This window comes from Arvicola amphibius, chromosome 7, assembly GCF_903992535.2.
Source record: "Arvicola amphibius chromosome 7, mArvAmp1.2, whole genome shotgun sequence".
NCBI lineage: Eukaryota > Metazoa > Chordata > Mammalia > Rodentia > Cricetidae > Arvicola > Arvicola amphibius.
The window spans coordinates 123,039,422-123,053,298 of NC_052053.1; the positions used below are offsets into that span (position 1 = coordinate 123,039,422).

At 40.9% G+C, this 13,877-nt stretch overlaps 1 protein-coding gene across 4 annotated transcripts in view; it reads right to left on the bottom strand.

Moving 5' to 3' along the window:
- Window positions 1-12,891, bottom strand: part of G2e3 (G2/M-phase specific E3 ubiquitin protein ligase) — a 40,950-nt gene extending 28,059 nt beyond the window's left edge. For 3 of the 4 annotated variants that reach the window (XM_038337814.1, XM_038337813.1, XM_038337816.1), the window contains exons 1-4: window positions 12,770-12,891; window positions 6,584-6,624; window positions 4,452-4,549; window positions 2,151-2,252 (exon numbers count right to left, since the gene is read on the bottom strand). In XM_038337814.1, coding sequence (XP_038193742.1) covers window positions 2,151-2,252; window positions 4,452-4,549; window positions 6,584-6,620 — 237 coding nt within the window. In that variant the 5' untranslated portion in view covers window positions 6,621-6,624; window positions 12,770-12,891. The remainder of the gene's footprint in view (window positions 1-2,150; window positions 2,253-4,451; window positions 4,550-6,583; window positions 6,625-12,769) is intronic. The other variant, XM_038337815.1, reaches the window with a different exon arrangement.
- Between the last annotated feature and the right edge of the window lie 986 nt (window positions 12,892-13,877).

Consider the following 13,877-nt stretch of genomic DNA (forward strand, 5'->3'; position numbering starts at 1 on the left):
CCCATTCACCTTATTTTCACCTCCGGCATACACTACTCCAGCTCAAGACTTTGGAACCCCAACCAAAGGCTTCTTCTGTACTTCAACTCGTGGCTTCAGCATTTTTGTATCAACCTCTGAGTTCCTGAATATTTTAATGTTCTTTGCCCCCACTTGAAAAAAAAATGATAAATTATCACATCTCCTAAGCTGTTCACTATGGAAATCATTATTTCGAGTGTCACATTCAGAACTTCTCATATTTTCAATTATTCAGTCTTCAACTGCCATTATTTCTACTCAGAGCAAATACAGACTAGTTTTTCCCTTGCAGATACCATAGTTATCATATGGAAGCTTCGAAAACAACTGAATAAGCAAGAAGTTACGTTTAGGACACATAAAGAAAGATCATTAGAGTTACAGAGACAAAAAAAAAAAAAAAAAATCACCAGTCCACACAGTTGTGTAATTTCTCCCTTAACATCATTCCAGTCTCAGCAACTGAGGGACATGGGTAAGTAGAATCTGCATTAAAGGACTGCAGATTAGCAGAACTAAACTGTTGTCATAATTATGATATAAAAGAGAGTATCATTCATGCTTATTTCTCACTATTCACAAACTGATGAAGACAGTATAATATATATACACACAATGCAATTTTATTCAGCCATAAAAGTGAAATTATAATATTGGCACAAAAATAGAAATGGAAACCACTGCATTAAGCAAAACAAGTCAACTGCAAATACATACTGCAGTATGTTTTCTCTTACACGCAAATCCTTCATTTTGTGTGTGTGAAAGTGACAGAAATGAAAGAAAGGGAACTGGGCTGGCTACTGTCATGTCAACTCGACACAAGCTAGAGAGAAGGGAACCTAACGGAGAAAAGGCCTCCAGAAAAATCAAGCTGTAGAGAAGTCTATGGGGCATTTTCTTAATTAGTGATTGATGTGGGTGGGGCCACCTCAGAGCTAGTGATGCTGGGCTCTATAAAAACAGCAGGCTGCGGCAAGCCAGAAGGAGCACACTAGTAAGCAGCAATCCTCCATGGCCCCTGCATTCTTACCTCCTGCCCACATGCTCCCTCAGGTCCATGGCTCCTGCATTGTTCTCCTGCCCCCACGTTCTTGCCCTGTTTTGAGTCACTATCCTGACTTCTTTGAATGAACACTGATATGGGAGAATAAGCCCAATGAACTCTTTCCTCTCCAAGTTGCTTTTGGTCATGTTTCATAACAGGAATAGTAACCCTAAGACAGGAACCGTAAGAGAGATGGTTCCAGAAGGGGGCGGGCTCAGGGAACATCACAGAACACGGGGACATAAGATGGATGGAGACTGTGGTACAAAGGTGCTTTTGGAACATGGCATTGCTCGTGTCCTCGCGCTCACAGCAGTTGTGACCATCAGCACACAACACAAGCCTGGCCTGTCAACATCCTACCATGGTGTGAGAGAAGAGTTCGTAGGTCTTCCAACGCCCTGCGTGTTTAGGCAGATAATGGCAGCTAGGGAGTTTAGATGCATTTCTGAGTATCTAGAGGCAGTTAATGATTAGTAGGAAGAAGGAAGATTTTCTTTTGTGGTAATACCACTGTAAGGAGCCCAAACTCCTGTAAATAAACTTTACCAGGATGCGTTATGTAATCTTAATAAAATGCAGTAGGTAACCGAGAAAAACAAGACTAAGTAAGAACGCGATGTAAAGGACTGGTGGACAGGGACCTACAGGAGTAGGAGGGAAACGTAGGCAAATACATTCTATATAAACCAAAATTCCACAATGCATGCATAATTAACACATGCAAATCAAATAATTTTAATGGAATAAATGAAAGCAGACAAGAGGGTTGGGGGAAGAGACTAAGGCAAAGCATGTGGGCCTCCTTCAAAAACTAGAAATAAATAAAACCAAAAGTGAACGAAATGACGAAACAGACAACTAGAAATTCCCTACTGCTAAGTTTTAATCAGTGTAGGTTAGACTTTCTTCTACAAAAATATAAAAATGTTTTAGCAAAATTTTTATTTGATAAAAATGTTCACTAGAATAAAATACCTTACCCATAAATTTCTAGTACAGGAACTGATAAAAGAAATTTTCCAAGGCAACACTAGCAGCATCTGTGGAACTTAGTATAAGGAATAAAACAATGACTTACCAGTTTAGAAGCTCTATGGACTTCCTTCTTAATGTCTTCTACTAGGAAGCCATAAACTCCTTCTTCTTCTTTACCTCTCTGCCAAATTCCACTTGACATTAACTATGAATATATACTCAATTAGGAAATACACTCCAAGAAACAAGGTTGGAATTAATAAATGTATACATTACTATTTTTTCCATGGCCAATAGAGGCAATTAACAGCACTTGACTTTGAAGACACTGCATGTTAACAGTGTATACATCTGAGTAACAGACAGAGGGTGGAGGTGGGACATAAAGGAAGGAACAGTCAATCCAATGAGCACTGCAGTCAGACAGAGCCTTACCAGCCACACCCTGATACTCTAGTCCACTCTAGTGCTGGAGGATTTTCATACTGTTCATAAGAAAATACAATTTTAATAAGGCTAAGTCTAGGATCAGCATTTGTGGTGGTTTGAATAAGAATGGCCCTCATAGGCTCACATATTTGAACTCTTAGTCAACGTGGAAGTGAGCTATTTGAAAGGATTACAAGGATTAGGAGGCGTGGCCTCATTGGAGGAAGTGTATCACTGGGGGTGAGCTGTGAGGTTTCAAAAGCCCAAGCCAAGTGCATGGCTGGTTTCAGATCAGGGTGTAGCTCTCAGCTACTTCTCTACACCTTGTTGACTTCCTGTCACCATGCACCCCGCCATGATTATGGACTAAACCTAGAAACTGTAAATAAGCTTCCAATTAAATGCGTTCTCTTCTAAGAGCTCCCTTTCTCATGGCATCTCCTCACAGGAGTAGAACAGTGACTAAGACAGTACTCTTTCGAAGAATTATATTAAAAGTCAGACTATAAATAAAACTTTAATATTAGTAAATATGCTATATAAAACACATCAATAAAAGCAGAGTTTGCGATTAGTAAAGTTTTAGTCTCAATAATATCCTGAAATACAACTAGTACATATTTGTCTAAGACTTAGGTATAAGAAATCATATATTGACTAACAGAAACAGTTCTTTATAAAAAAATAAAAGGTTAAGTGGAAACTTTCCAGTGCTAACTTCATGTTCTCTTAAGGCACAGTATGAAACGATTAGATTCTTAGACGAATCTACCAGTATGGTGAACTCCTAGAGTACAGTGGCTGGTGCTAACTGTCAGTCACAGAACCTGCATGCCAACGGGGACGGTTATGGTGACAGCTCTAACTTGGGTGGGAAGACCTGTGCATTGGAGTTTAACGTTCCCTGGCTGGGACCCTGAAGAACTCAAGTGAGCTGAGCTCTGTGTGTGTATGTGTGTATTTTCTGCTCTCTGCTATCAGCTCTCAAGCCCTGCCACTGTGCCTTCTCCACCATGGCAGACTGGCTAGAATGGGAGCCAGAACAATCGCCTCCTTCAAGTTGCTCAGGATACAACACATCAACAGAAAAAGCACCTGAAGCACAGCACCCGAAACAACCACTGTCTTGGATATAACACAATAGAGCAGAAGAGGGTCTCTGTCCCCCATCCCCCATTCGATATATCATGAGCAGTCCTTCTAAGAAGCCTAGCAGTAAGGAGCTAGAAGGAACTATGACTAAAAGCATATGAGCGGCCGTTGGAGGGAGACCCTCCAGCTCCTTAGTAAAGCCTTCAGATGTATCTGGGTGACATCTAAATTGGAGTCACATTAATGACTCAGCCAAAAACTATTCAGAGAATAAATATTGCTTTTCTCTATTAAATTTTGGAATAATTTCTATAGCACTCACAAAGAACTAACTTGGTTTCAATGCAGCCGTAGCAAGCTAACGGTCTAAGGCAGCAGGAACTTGCTTCATTTCAGGTTCTCTGAAATGGGAAGCCAGCAGAGCAAAGGGAAACAAAGGGAAGTCATCTACGAGTGAAGTCTTTGCTCTTCCCCTGAGCAAATCCTACTACTGCCTATTTCTTTTCTACTAATATTAATGACCTTCGGTCAGAACTTTTCCTTCCAGGTGCTCTATGAAATAAAATACTTTTCTTCTACTCCTTGAGCCGTCTAACAAGTCTTTTCTGAGACATATCACTAGCAACAAAGGAAACAAAAAGTGGTAAAAGGGTACTTCCCTTAGAGATCTAACCATTCTCTCCTTTTTAATAGAAAGATAAAACAGGTAAGGGTAAGTCTTTATATGCACCAAGTAATCTCAGGACCTTAAAATCCAATATAAAAATGATATTTTATGTAGATATGGAAAAGCTCCAGAAGCTAAGTGATATACCTAATTTTTAGAAATCAGTGTCGTCTATTTTCTCTCTAGCACACATTTCTAGAACTAGCGCCTACTTACCAAGCAGTAGTAATGGACACTGAAATTCCATTTCTCGTAAGTGTTCTTTTCTCCGTATTTATTGGGACAGTCATCACTTTTTCGGCAGAAAATACAAGCTAATAGCAAAAAAGTAGGTAAGTATAAAACTTATCTTAAAATTACAAAATAATTTATAGAATTAGTGCTTCTTTGATGCGTGTCCACGTGTGAACGGTGGCTATACTACACACATGGTGGTCAGAGGTCAACCTCGGGTGCTTCAGCTCTCCCTTTCCAGTTTGTTTATGGCATGGTACCTTCGGCCATCAGCTGCTTTATGTCCCTTGTAGGGACACTAGGAGCACAGCAATGTGCCACCATGCATAACTTCATGTGAGTTCTGGAGATCAGAACTCAGGCATTCAAACGAGCACAGCAAATACTTTACCAACTACTGCAAATCCCCAGCTGCAGAATTTTGTCCAGTTGGACAAGGGTCTTAGGGAGTTCATGTCTATGGTTTCAGAGGGCAGTCCAAAAGAAAGTGATACAGACCTCATTCTCAAATAAGTGTGATTATGTTTTGATCTATGTGGTAGCTCCCGAAGGGATGGTGTCAAATGCCTGTTTGTTTTTGCCAGCATCAGAATTCTCTTAGGGTTAAAATAAGAACATTAGCTGCAGAAGTCTAGGGCAAGCAATCGACAGACTAAAAAAATCTAGGAAAGAAGAGGAGGAGAATGGATATATACAAGAGTAAGGGCCTTAAAAGGTTCACATCTACACCGCAGAGCAGGGGGTCAGGTGTGCACCCATGGACATGCCCATGCTTATGATGACCCAAGAAAACAAAATCTGACTGCTGGAGGCCTTGAAGTACATTCGTAACCAATACATTAGAAAGACCTCGAATCGATAAGGGCCCCCGAAGGCCAATATACTCCACTAAGCATTCATTTTTATAGCAGACTAAAATTCAGTAAAATTGTGCTACTTCATTAAATTTACTGCTAAAATTACCTTTACCAGAACAAATACTGGTTTCTATTAAGCATATTGATTTAAATAAAAAACCAGAGGTATTAATCCAAGGGGAAATCAAGTCAGATTAAGGGTATATTTAGCAAGTGTACAATGGTATTACATAAATCACTATAATTTCCAAACTACTGACATTGTTGATATAACTCAGGAGGAATAGCAAGAAAAGACAAAGGTATGTGGGGATAGAGGATTGGTAGGAGCAGAGACTAAAAGTGATCGTCAAGAGGATGGATATTAAGGTAACTGGAGAGTTGGCTCATTTGGTATAATATTTATCACACACATATGAGAACATAAGTTTAAATCTCTAACACCTGTAAAAAGTCACACTCAGTTGTACATAATTCCTATACCAAGGAGGCAGAAACTGGTGGATTCCTTGCCAGACAGTTGAGTCAAATGGATGAGTTCAATATTCAGTAAGAAGAAGCATCTCAAAAAGAAAAAAAAAATAAAGCCAGGCGGTAGCAGCGCACACCTTTAATCCCAGCACTTGGGAGGCAGAGGCAGGTGGATCTCTGTGAGAGAAACCTTATCTCGGAAACCACCCCCCCAAAAAATGCTGAGCATATACCTTTGACCTTTGACCCCAGCACAAGGGAGGCAGAAGCCTGTGGATTTCTTTTGAGTTTAAGGGCTGATCTACAGAGTGAGCTATAGGGACAAGTACAGTGAGAACAAAACAAAACAAAAGCCCCACAAAGCCTAAAGGAGTAGCATACAGAGTAATAATGTGGATTCCTCAGCATCACAGTAGCAAGTCAACAGATATGGCTTATAATAAAGAAACCAACTATGTGTCAACAGGGGAGATTGCTGTAAAATGAGAAATTTTCCTTTTCATGTTAAGACTTTTGTCTATTGCTTATATTGTCCTCATCTTCAAAGGAAAAACCATGAAAAATTAAACAATAATTTTCACAGATTCAAATCCTATCTGACAAATCACATAATATATACAAAAATAAATTTGAAAAATGTCTCTGGTAGCAAATTCAGTATGTGGAAATGAAGACAATCATTATAGAACATACTGACTAAGCATGATCAGAATAGTCATTCTAATGGCTAGATATTATTCAAATGGATTTTATTGTAATAAAAATATTGTAAATACAGTTACTTACCAAGATTTTGTGAGTCATCAGGTTTATTTTCATTCATTTTACTAGAAAAGTAAGAACATTAATCTTAATTTAAGAAATCTCTAGCCATTTTTCTTAAATTCAATCAGTACATGATTGAAATCAAGTCATTTATAATCATTTCATGCAAAGTATAGTAGTTAATTTTCACTGTTAGAACAAACAGAGATCAAGAAGTGTGTAAGAATCTGAGGATGTCTTTGGCACTGGAAGGAATATTTAATTATGAAACAAATACTGGGGTTGTGGGAGGCCCTGCAGTGCACCTAGAGCTCCGCCCAACAGAGAACTGCCTGGACTCCCATATTCTTAAATAAATATTAAAGTACTGGTTCAAAAGTAAAACAAAGACCAGTAAGAATAAAATTTTAAAGTCCCCTTGTAATTATATTATCCTGTCCCAAATGTGATGAATGCCAGCCAGCATTGCTAACTGTTGGGTTTATTAAAACATAGAACAGCACCTGAGAGTCCCAGTCCTTTTCTGAGGGTAGCATCACCGTATCATCCAGTGTGCTGCAAATCATTATTTGCTCAATGTGACTGGTATATATGACTATAAAGTAATTCTAGAACACAATTTCTTTATAATGAGATCCCAGTTTCTCTGTGGTTACATATCTTTGGCCTTTTCCTACTCAAGCAATCTCTCTGGTGAATGATGTCATAAAGGTCTGACCAACTCTTTAAACAGTCATATCACCTAAATTTCTTTAAAAAATAGTTGTCAGAGGTTCCCTGTTCACTGCTAGTTAGCTAAAATTACCCAGTGTATGTCAGTATCAAACTTCAGTTTTTCAAGTCGTATCAATGCCATTCCTCTAAAGATGCAAGAGTACCCAGCAGGAGACCAGTACTTTCAGTCATTTGGTTTTGTTCGATAAGAAACCCTGTTGGTTCTTCAGCTCTGTAATTCTACTGCAGAGTCAGAATACTCTGTTTTTAAGCCAGTCCATGCAAATGAATGAAGATACAGGGTATACACAAGTTGCTTATGCTATTTTCTTTATCCTGTGACCTTTCCCCCCTAGGATTAAAGTAAAAACAACTACTCAAATAGTTGACATTTTGAAGAAATTATATCAATTGTATAGTTTATACTTTTATTTTAGAGACAGGGTCTTAACAATGTAGCCCCGGTTGGCCCTGAAATCTCAGAGATCCACCTGCCTCTGCGTCCCCACTGCAGCAATGACATCCAGCTCTAGTTCACGCTTCTAACATTAGAATTTTTGTTCTTGATCCTGAAATACACTTTTCCTTTTCTAAGTCCAGATTTAGGATCTCCCTCTCACATGAGGGTGAGAACCCAGGCACCCTAAATGTTAGGCAAATGCTCTACCATTGGGTTCATTTCACCTTGTCCTGAGACAAAGTGACATCCAATTTGCAAGCCTGCCACAGACTACTTATTACAGGCTTGCACCACTACGCTCAGCTGCCATCACTTTATTTCCAACAAGTCTACCCACATATTTTTAGTTGTATCTCGAAAGCATTCCCGGTATCAGTCTTAGAAAACCGTCACTCTTCCCTTCTCTGAGGAATCACTAGCTAATGACGTTCCATAGGGCCACAGGAAGGAGATGCTCTGAGTCCCCCACAGCCATAGGGCCACAGGAAGGAGATGCTCTGAGTCCCCCACAGCCATAGGGCCACAGGAAGGAGACGTTCTGAGTCCCCACAGCCATAGGGCCCCAGGAAGACGTTCTGAGTCCCCCACAGCCATAGGGCCACAGGAAGGAGATGTTCTGAGTCCCCACAGCCATAGGGCCACAGGAAGGAGATGTTCTGAGTCCCCCACAGCCATAGGGCCACAGGAAGGAGATGTTCTGAGTCCCCACAGCCATAGGGCCCCAGGAAGACGTTCTGAGTCCCCCACAGCCATAGGGCCCCAGGAAGGAGATGTTCTGAGCCCCCACAGCCATAGGGCCACAGGAAGGAGATGTTCTGAGCCCCCCACAGCTCACCCTCACGTTGATGTTTCAGTGGGCAAGGCTTGATGCCCTGACCTGTGTGATTAGTGCTTAATAACATCATGCCATCAAAAGCCAAAAACAGGATCACAGATCTAAACGTGAGTTCTAAAAGTACATCTGTGTACGATGGTGCACATCTTTAGTAACAGCACTCAGGAGGTAGAGGAAGGTGGCTTTCTGTGAATTCAAGGCTAGACTGGCCTACACAGTGAGCTCCAGGCCAGCCAAGACTGCAGTGAGATCCTGTCTCAAAAAATATAAGTGTATTTCTAGAAAAAAACAAACAAGAAAGTCTTTGTTAACTTGTATTAAGATTTGCTAGGGAGCTGGAGAGATGGCTCAACAATTAAGAGCACTGCTCTAGTCGAAGATCCAAGTTTAGTTCCTAACACCCACAAAAAGGCTTACAACGACCTTTAACTCCTCTGTAAGCACCGGGCAGGCATGTGGTGCAGACACATGCAAGCGAAACGTTCGTATACATGAAGAATTCTTAAAAAAAGGAAAGAATTCTTAAAGTTTCGCAGGTAAGATGCTAACCAACAATTAGCGTCTTTAATTTGCTTGTGTGTGTATGAGTCAGTATAATAACAAAGAACAGACTATTCTTAAAGATTGGAAGAGCACCAAAACCCACAAATAGAAATTTCTTGCATCTGATCAGATCATAATGAAAGAAGACTAAAAGCAGCTAAAAAAAGAAATCATAAACTATTAAGCTGAACCACGAGATCATTGATGAATGATGAAATTTAAAAACTCAAATTAAAAAAGTTAGAATCAAGTGAAAATGAAAATATAACTTATCAGAACTTTTAAGAAACAGTAAAAGCAGGACAGGCTTTAACTCCTTGGCCCAAGCCCTGTGGGGGGTCTCTAGACCCTAAGAGAGAAACAGGAAAGGCAGAGGAAAGCTCATGGCTACGCATGCTTAGGTTATTAGAACCAGAGAGAACTCAATGACGCACTTCAAAGACTCAGAAAAACAGACTATGTTTCAAAGCAGCAGACGGAAGTAAAGAACAGAACAAAATGAATATATGAGCCAGAAAGACTCAAATGATTTGCTTGGAAACGACATGATTGACACTCTTAGCCAGAGTAACCAACAGAGAAAACAAAAATTAATGAGACCTACGAAATGGGGGCTCATTAGGATGAAAACTTGGCCACCTTACCTGGTGGAATATGGTGTTTTTGAACAGGCCAAGGTGATGGCTTTATAAACGCACTGTCACCGAACTGTGTATTCACAATGGTTAATTTCATGTGAATTTTACCTAGAAAATGCTATATGTACAACTCTTTCTATCAAATATTGGATGGAAGCAGAGTTGCTGCATACAAATGTCCAAGTTGCTTTTTCTGTAATGGCCAAAAACCCAATGACCTAAATATGCATCAAAGACAGATTGAAACATTGTAGCACATTTGTACAATGGAATATGATCACTAAACTGCATTTAACCCAACCCCTAAGAAGGAAGACATTCATCACTTACAAACTGAATCACCACATAAATTTTGAATTAGGGATTTCCCTTTAAATTAAAAGGAAATGAATCAAGGTACCAGTGTGTCCTGATTTTCATATACAAATGGCCCCAGCAAACAGCTTCCCTTGGTCTCTCTATATTATGTCCACTGCTTGGGATTCTAATGTTATCCTAACTCACAAAAGGATCTCTGCAGTTTGCATTCCAAAACCTTTTAGCATTCCAACTCAAAAATTAAACAAGAAATCATGTGGATTCTAGACTGTTTAAGGCCCACAAGTTCTGATTAAAAAACGCACACCACCTTCCCTGCAGAAGGGGTATCTGACGCTCCAGATAACCCCATCCCTGGTCTTTAGAAGGACTACCCAACATTATTGGACAGGTTTTTACAGAAAAGAATGTGGGCAAGGTGGTTAGGAAGAGCAAACTTCTCTGTTTTGGAGTTCTCTCATATCCTTTATTTAGTTATACATCACTCATTTTCACAAACAGCATCAAATATAAAACAACACATTTTAAAAATTATTAAATATTTTGGTGCCTCAGTTCATCTCAATAGAGGAATAATAAATGTCATCAGGCTTAGTGAGCAAAAAGTATAAAACAGCTAATAGGTTATAAATGTGAACACATACTGATGATCTTTTTCCTTATTTGAAAGTTCTCCAGTATGTCTTAAATTTGGCTGTTTACAGACTGTGTATCACCTGAAAACAGTCTGGAATCAGGATCTGCTGCCAGGCTGCAGAGGAGTTCTTTTTGTTGTTGCTTTTTTTTAAAGAAGGTGGAGATTGGGATCATATATGGGAGAAAATGGGAAATCACTGCACGTTTTATGAAAACAGCAGTTTCATAAGCTGAAGCAGCAGGAGAGAGGAAGCAGTCCTTGCAGAAATTTTTATCTCAGGACAGGAAGACGGCTCAGCTGGTGAAGGCTCTAGCCACCAAGCCTGAGACAGAGTAGTAGGAGAAAACTGATTCTCAAAACAGACAATCCCCAGGAAACAGGGTCTCTTGGTCTCTACATATTGGATCACAATGCCTCTGACCTCCATAAAGCAAGCACGTGCACACGTGCACACACACTAATTTCTTAGTTAAATCTATTTTTGAAACTTTAGTTATATAAGAACTACTGAATCTTTGTTTACTTATTGAAGACTGTCGGTACCCTCATAGACATTGTTAAAGGTTAAGAAAAAAAACATATAATATGGTTGTTCCATGTTTAGTAGCTATATTTTAGACATCTATTCTCATTTACATGTATCATACACATGTACCAGTCCATTGAATTCCCACAATAATCCCACAAGGAAGGCTTGTATCCCCACACAGAGGAGACTGGAATCAGTCAAGGTCACACAGCTGATGGAGATACTAAGCAAGAAGTCTGGTTCCTGCTGCATGTCTTTAAGCAACATTACCAGGCTTTTCTAGGAAGACCTGTTTTTAAACCTCTTGCAGAATATTCTAACTGTTCTGTTAAAATGCAATTATTCAAGTTCACCAGTCAGAATCTGTGAAGTACAGGCATCAGCATTCACCGAGCCTTTATAGGAGTATGCTCACAGTAAAGTATGACATTTCTTGATGTATGTAAAAGAAAAACAGAGGAAGAGTCTGGGAGCAAAAGCACTTTAGGATACAGAAAATCTAGAACAGGCAACTTGCTGGTAGCATGGATGAAGCTCGCAGATTTGTTTGCAATCTTCGGGAAAGGAGAGCCAGTATCTTTGTAGCAACCTTACAAAAAAACGATTTCAATAATCGTGCTATTTAAATTTTTTTCTTCCTGGTGAACACTGAAAACAACACTTATTAGCAAGGATGGAGGAGGATGAAGAAATTATTTTATTTTGGATGTTAGTGGCACTTTAAAAAAGATATTTATATGTTTTGATGATACACTAACCAGTTGCTAATAAAACCTTAAAAGGATCTCTATGTATTTTTTTGCTACAAATCATAAAAACTAACCTGACAATTTTCAGCAAGGCGAAATATAGAAACTTCTATATATCTGAAATACTGAAAGTTTACATTTACCGTGCACATCTGAGCTATTCATAAAGGTATGAGTTTTCGTCGGGGCTTGTGAAGAGTCCAGTACGCCATAAAAGATGAACAAAAAGAAAACCCAAACAAAAACGCCCGACAACTCAATTCTTGAGTTCCTCTTAAAATAATTCGATAATAACACAGTCGGCCAATGAATGAAGAGGGCGAAAAGGCAGGCGGAGAGGCTAGACCCCTATCCCCATTGTTAGCAAACCAACATCTGTGAGCCACCGCTGTTACTGTAGCCAGTTTAAATGAGCCAAGAGGCTCAGATTTTTGCGGTACACGAGACTTGTCAAAGCGTGAAAGAAAAATACCCGGGTTTGAAACACAAAGGAGACTCAGATTTCACCTTAAATCCCCACGAGGCATTTCAAGGCTGTCATTTCTCTGCGGTGCGGGGGACCGGTCTGAGGAGCCACTGGGAGCCACGTCGAGCATCCCTCCGTGCCACCCGCCCCCTACCTCCTGTCTTTCATTAATAAAGGGCAGCTCGCCCACCTACGGCAGCTCGGGCTGCAGCTGCGCCCGTGCGCAGCGTGCAGCGCACACAGAAGCCCGCACCGCCCCCGCCCACCCGGCCGACCGTGCCCGGGACCCTCCTCCGTCCCTCCCGGCCAGGTCCTCACCAGGCGCCGAGCAGAAGTCCCTGGGCCGCTGCGTGACCGCCCGCGTCTAGCGCTGCGCTGCTTTACGCCCACCCGGCACGGCCCCATCCAACGGCTCGCAGAATTCAAATTCGCCCACTTCCGCCTGCGACCCGGAAGGAACGGCTGCTCCGCTCCGCCCCGCCCGGCGGTCGTGGAAGTGGGGAGGAGGAGGAGGGGCTGCGTCTGCGCCGTGGCTTCTGGGGTGATCTGACGAGGGGTGTGAGCTGGGACGGGTGCCGGCGAGTTCGTCCCGGAGACCTGCCAAGGGCTCCAGGCACCCCCCACAGGCTGGGACTGAAAATCAGCATTCCCCATGTTAATGAGAACGCGAGAGAATGCTGATTGCTGGCTGCCCTCTCCCATCGGGGATTCTTTTACATTACAGTTCCCTATTGTCCTGGGAGAATTCTTGCATGGCCCGGGGGTGTCGGTTCCCTTTAGCGAGAGCCAGGATGATTTTTTTTTTTTTTGTCCCAAATGTCTGTAGTTTCTGAAGGAAATACTATCAGAGAGGTTTGAGAAACTTCCACGAGGATTTCGGTCCTTTAGGCATGTGACTAAACGTTAGACCTGGGGTCAATAGTGAACAGCACTGATTTAAACTTGATTTCCCCAAACAACTTTTCGTCAGTGTCTTTCAAGACACAAAAGATTTACTGGATTTCTAGAATCCAGACTCCTGGGTTCTAGAGACCTGGCATGAAGGTACAAAGTTATTTGTTAACCAGTGTAACGTTTTTAACAGTGGGAAATGAGAAATAATCTGTCCACCAATAAAGAAAGATTAAATGATGTTTTAGAATTCGATATACTGATACTGAAGGTGTTCAAAGTTCAAAGAAGGCCAGCGATGTTGAAATGCTAAGAAGTCTAATTTAGAAGGACTGCAAGACGTTTCTTTGGAAGTACGTGCATATGCATACAAAATTTCGGAATGGAACCACAGACTGTACCAGTTATCTCTGGCAGTGAGCTTGGCAGATAGGGAGGGCAAAAGAGGGGGGAGCTTTAAAAACGTTATAACCGGCTGAATTCTTCAGATTAGGAGTGTTTGACACTGCCAATTTTGGTTTTCAAAGGAAAATTG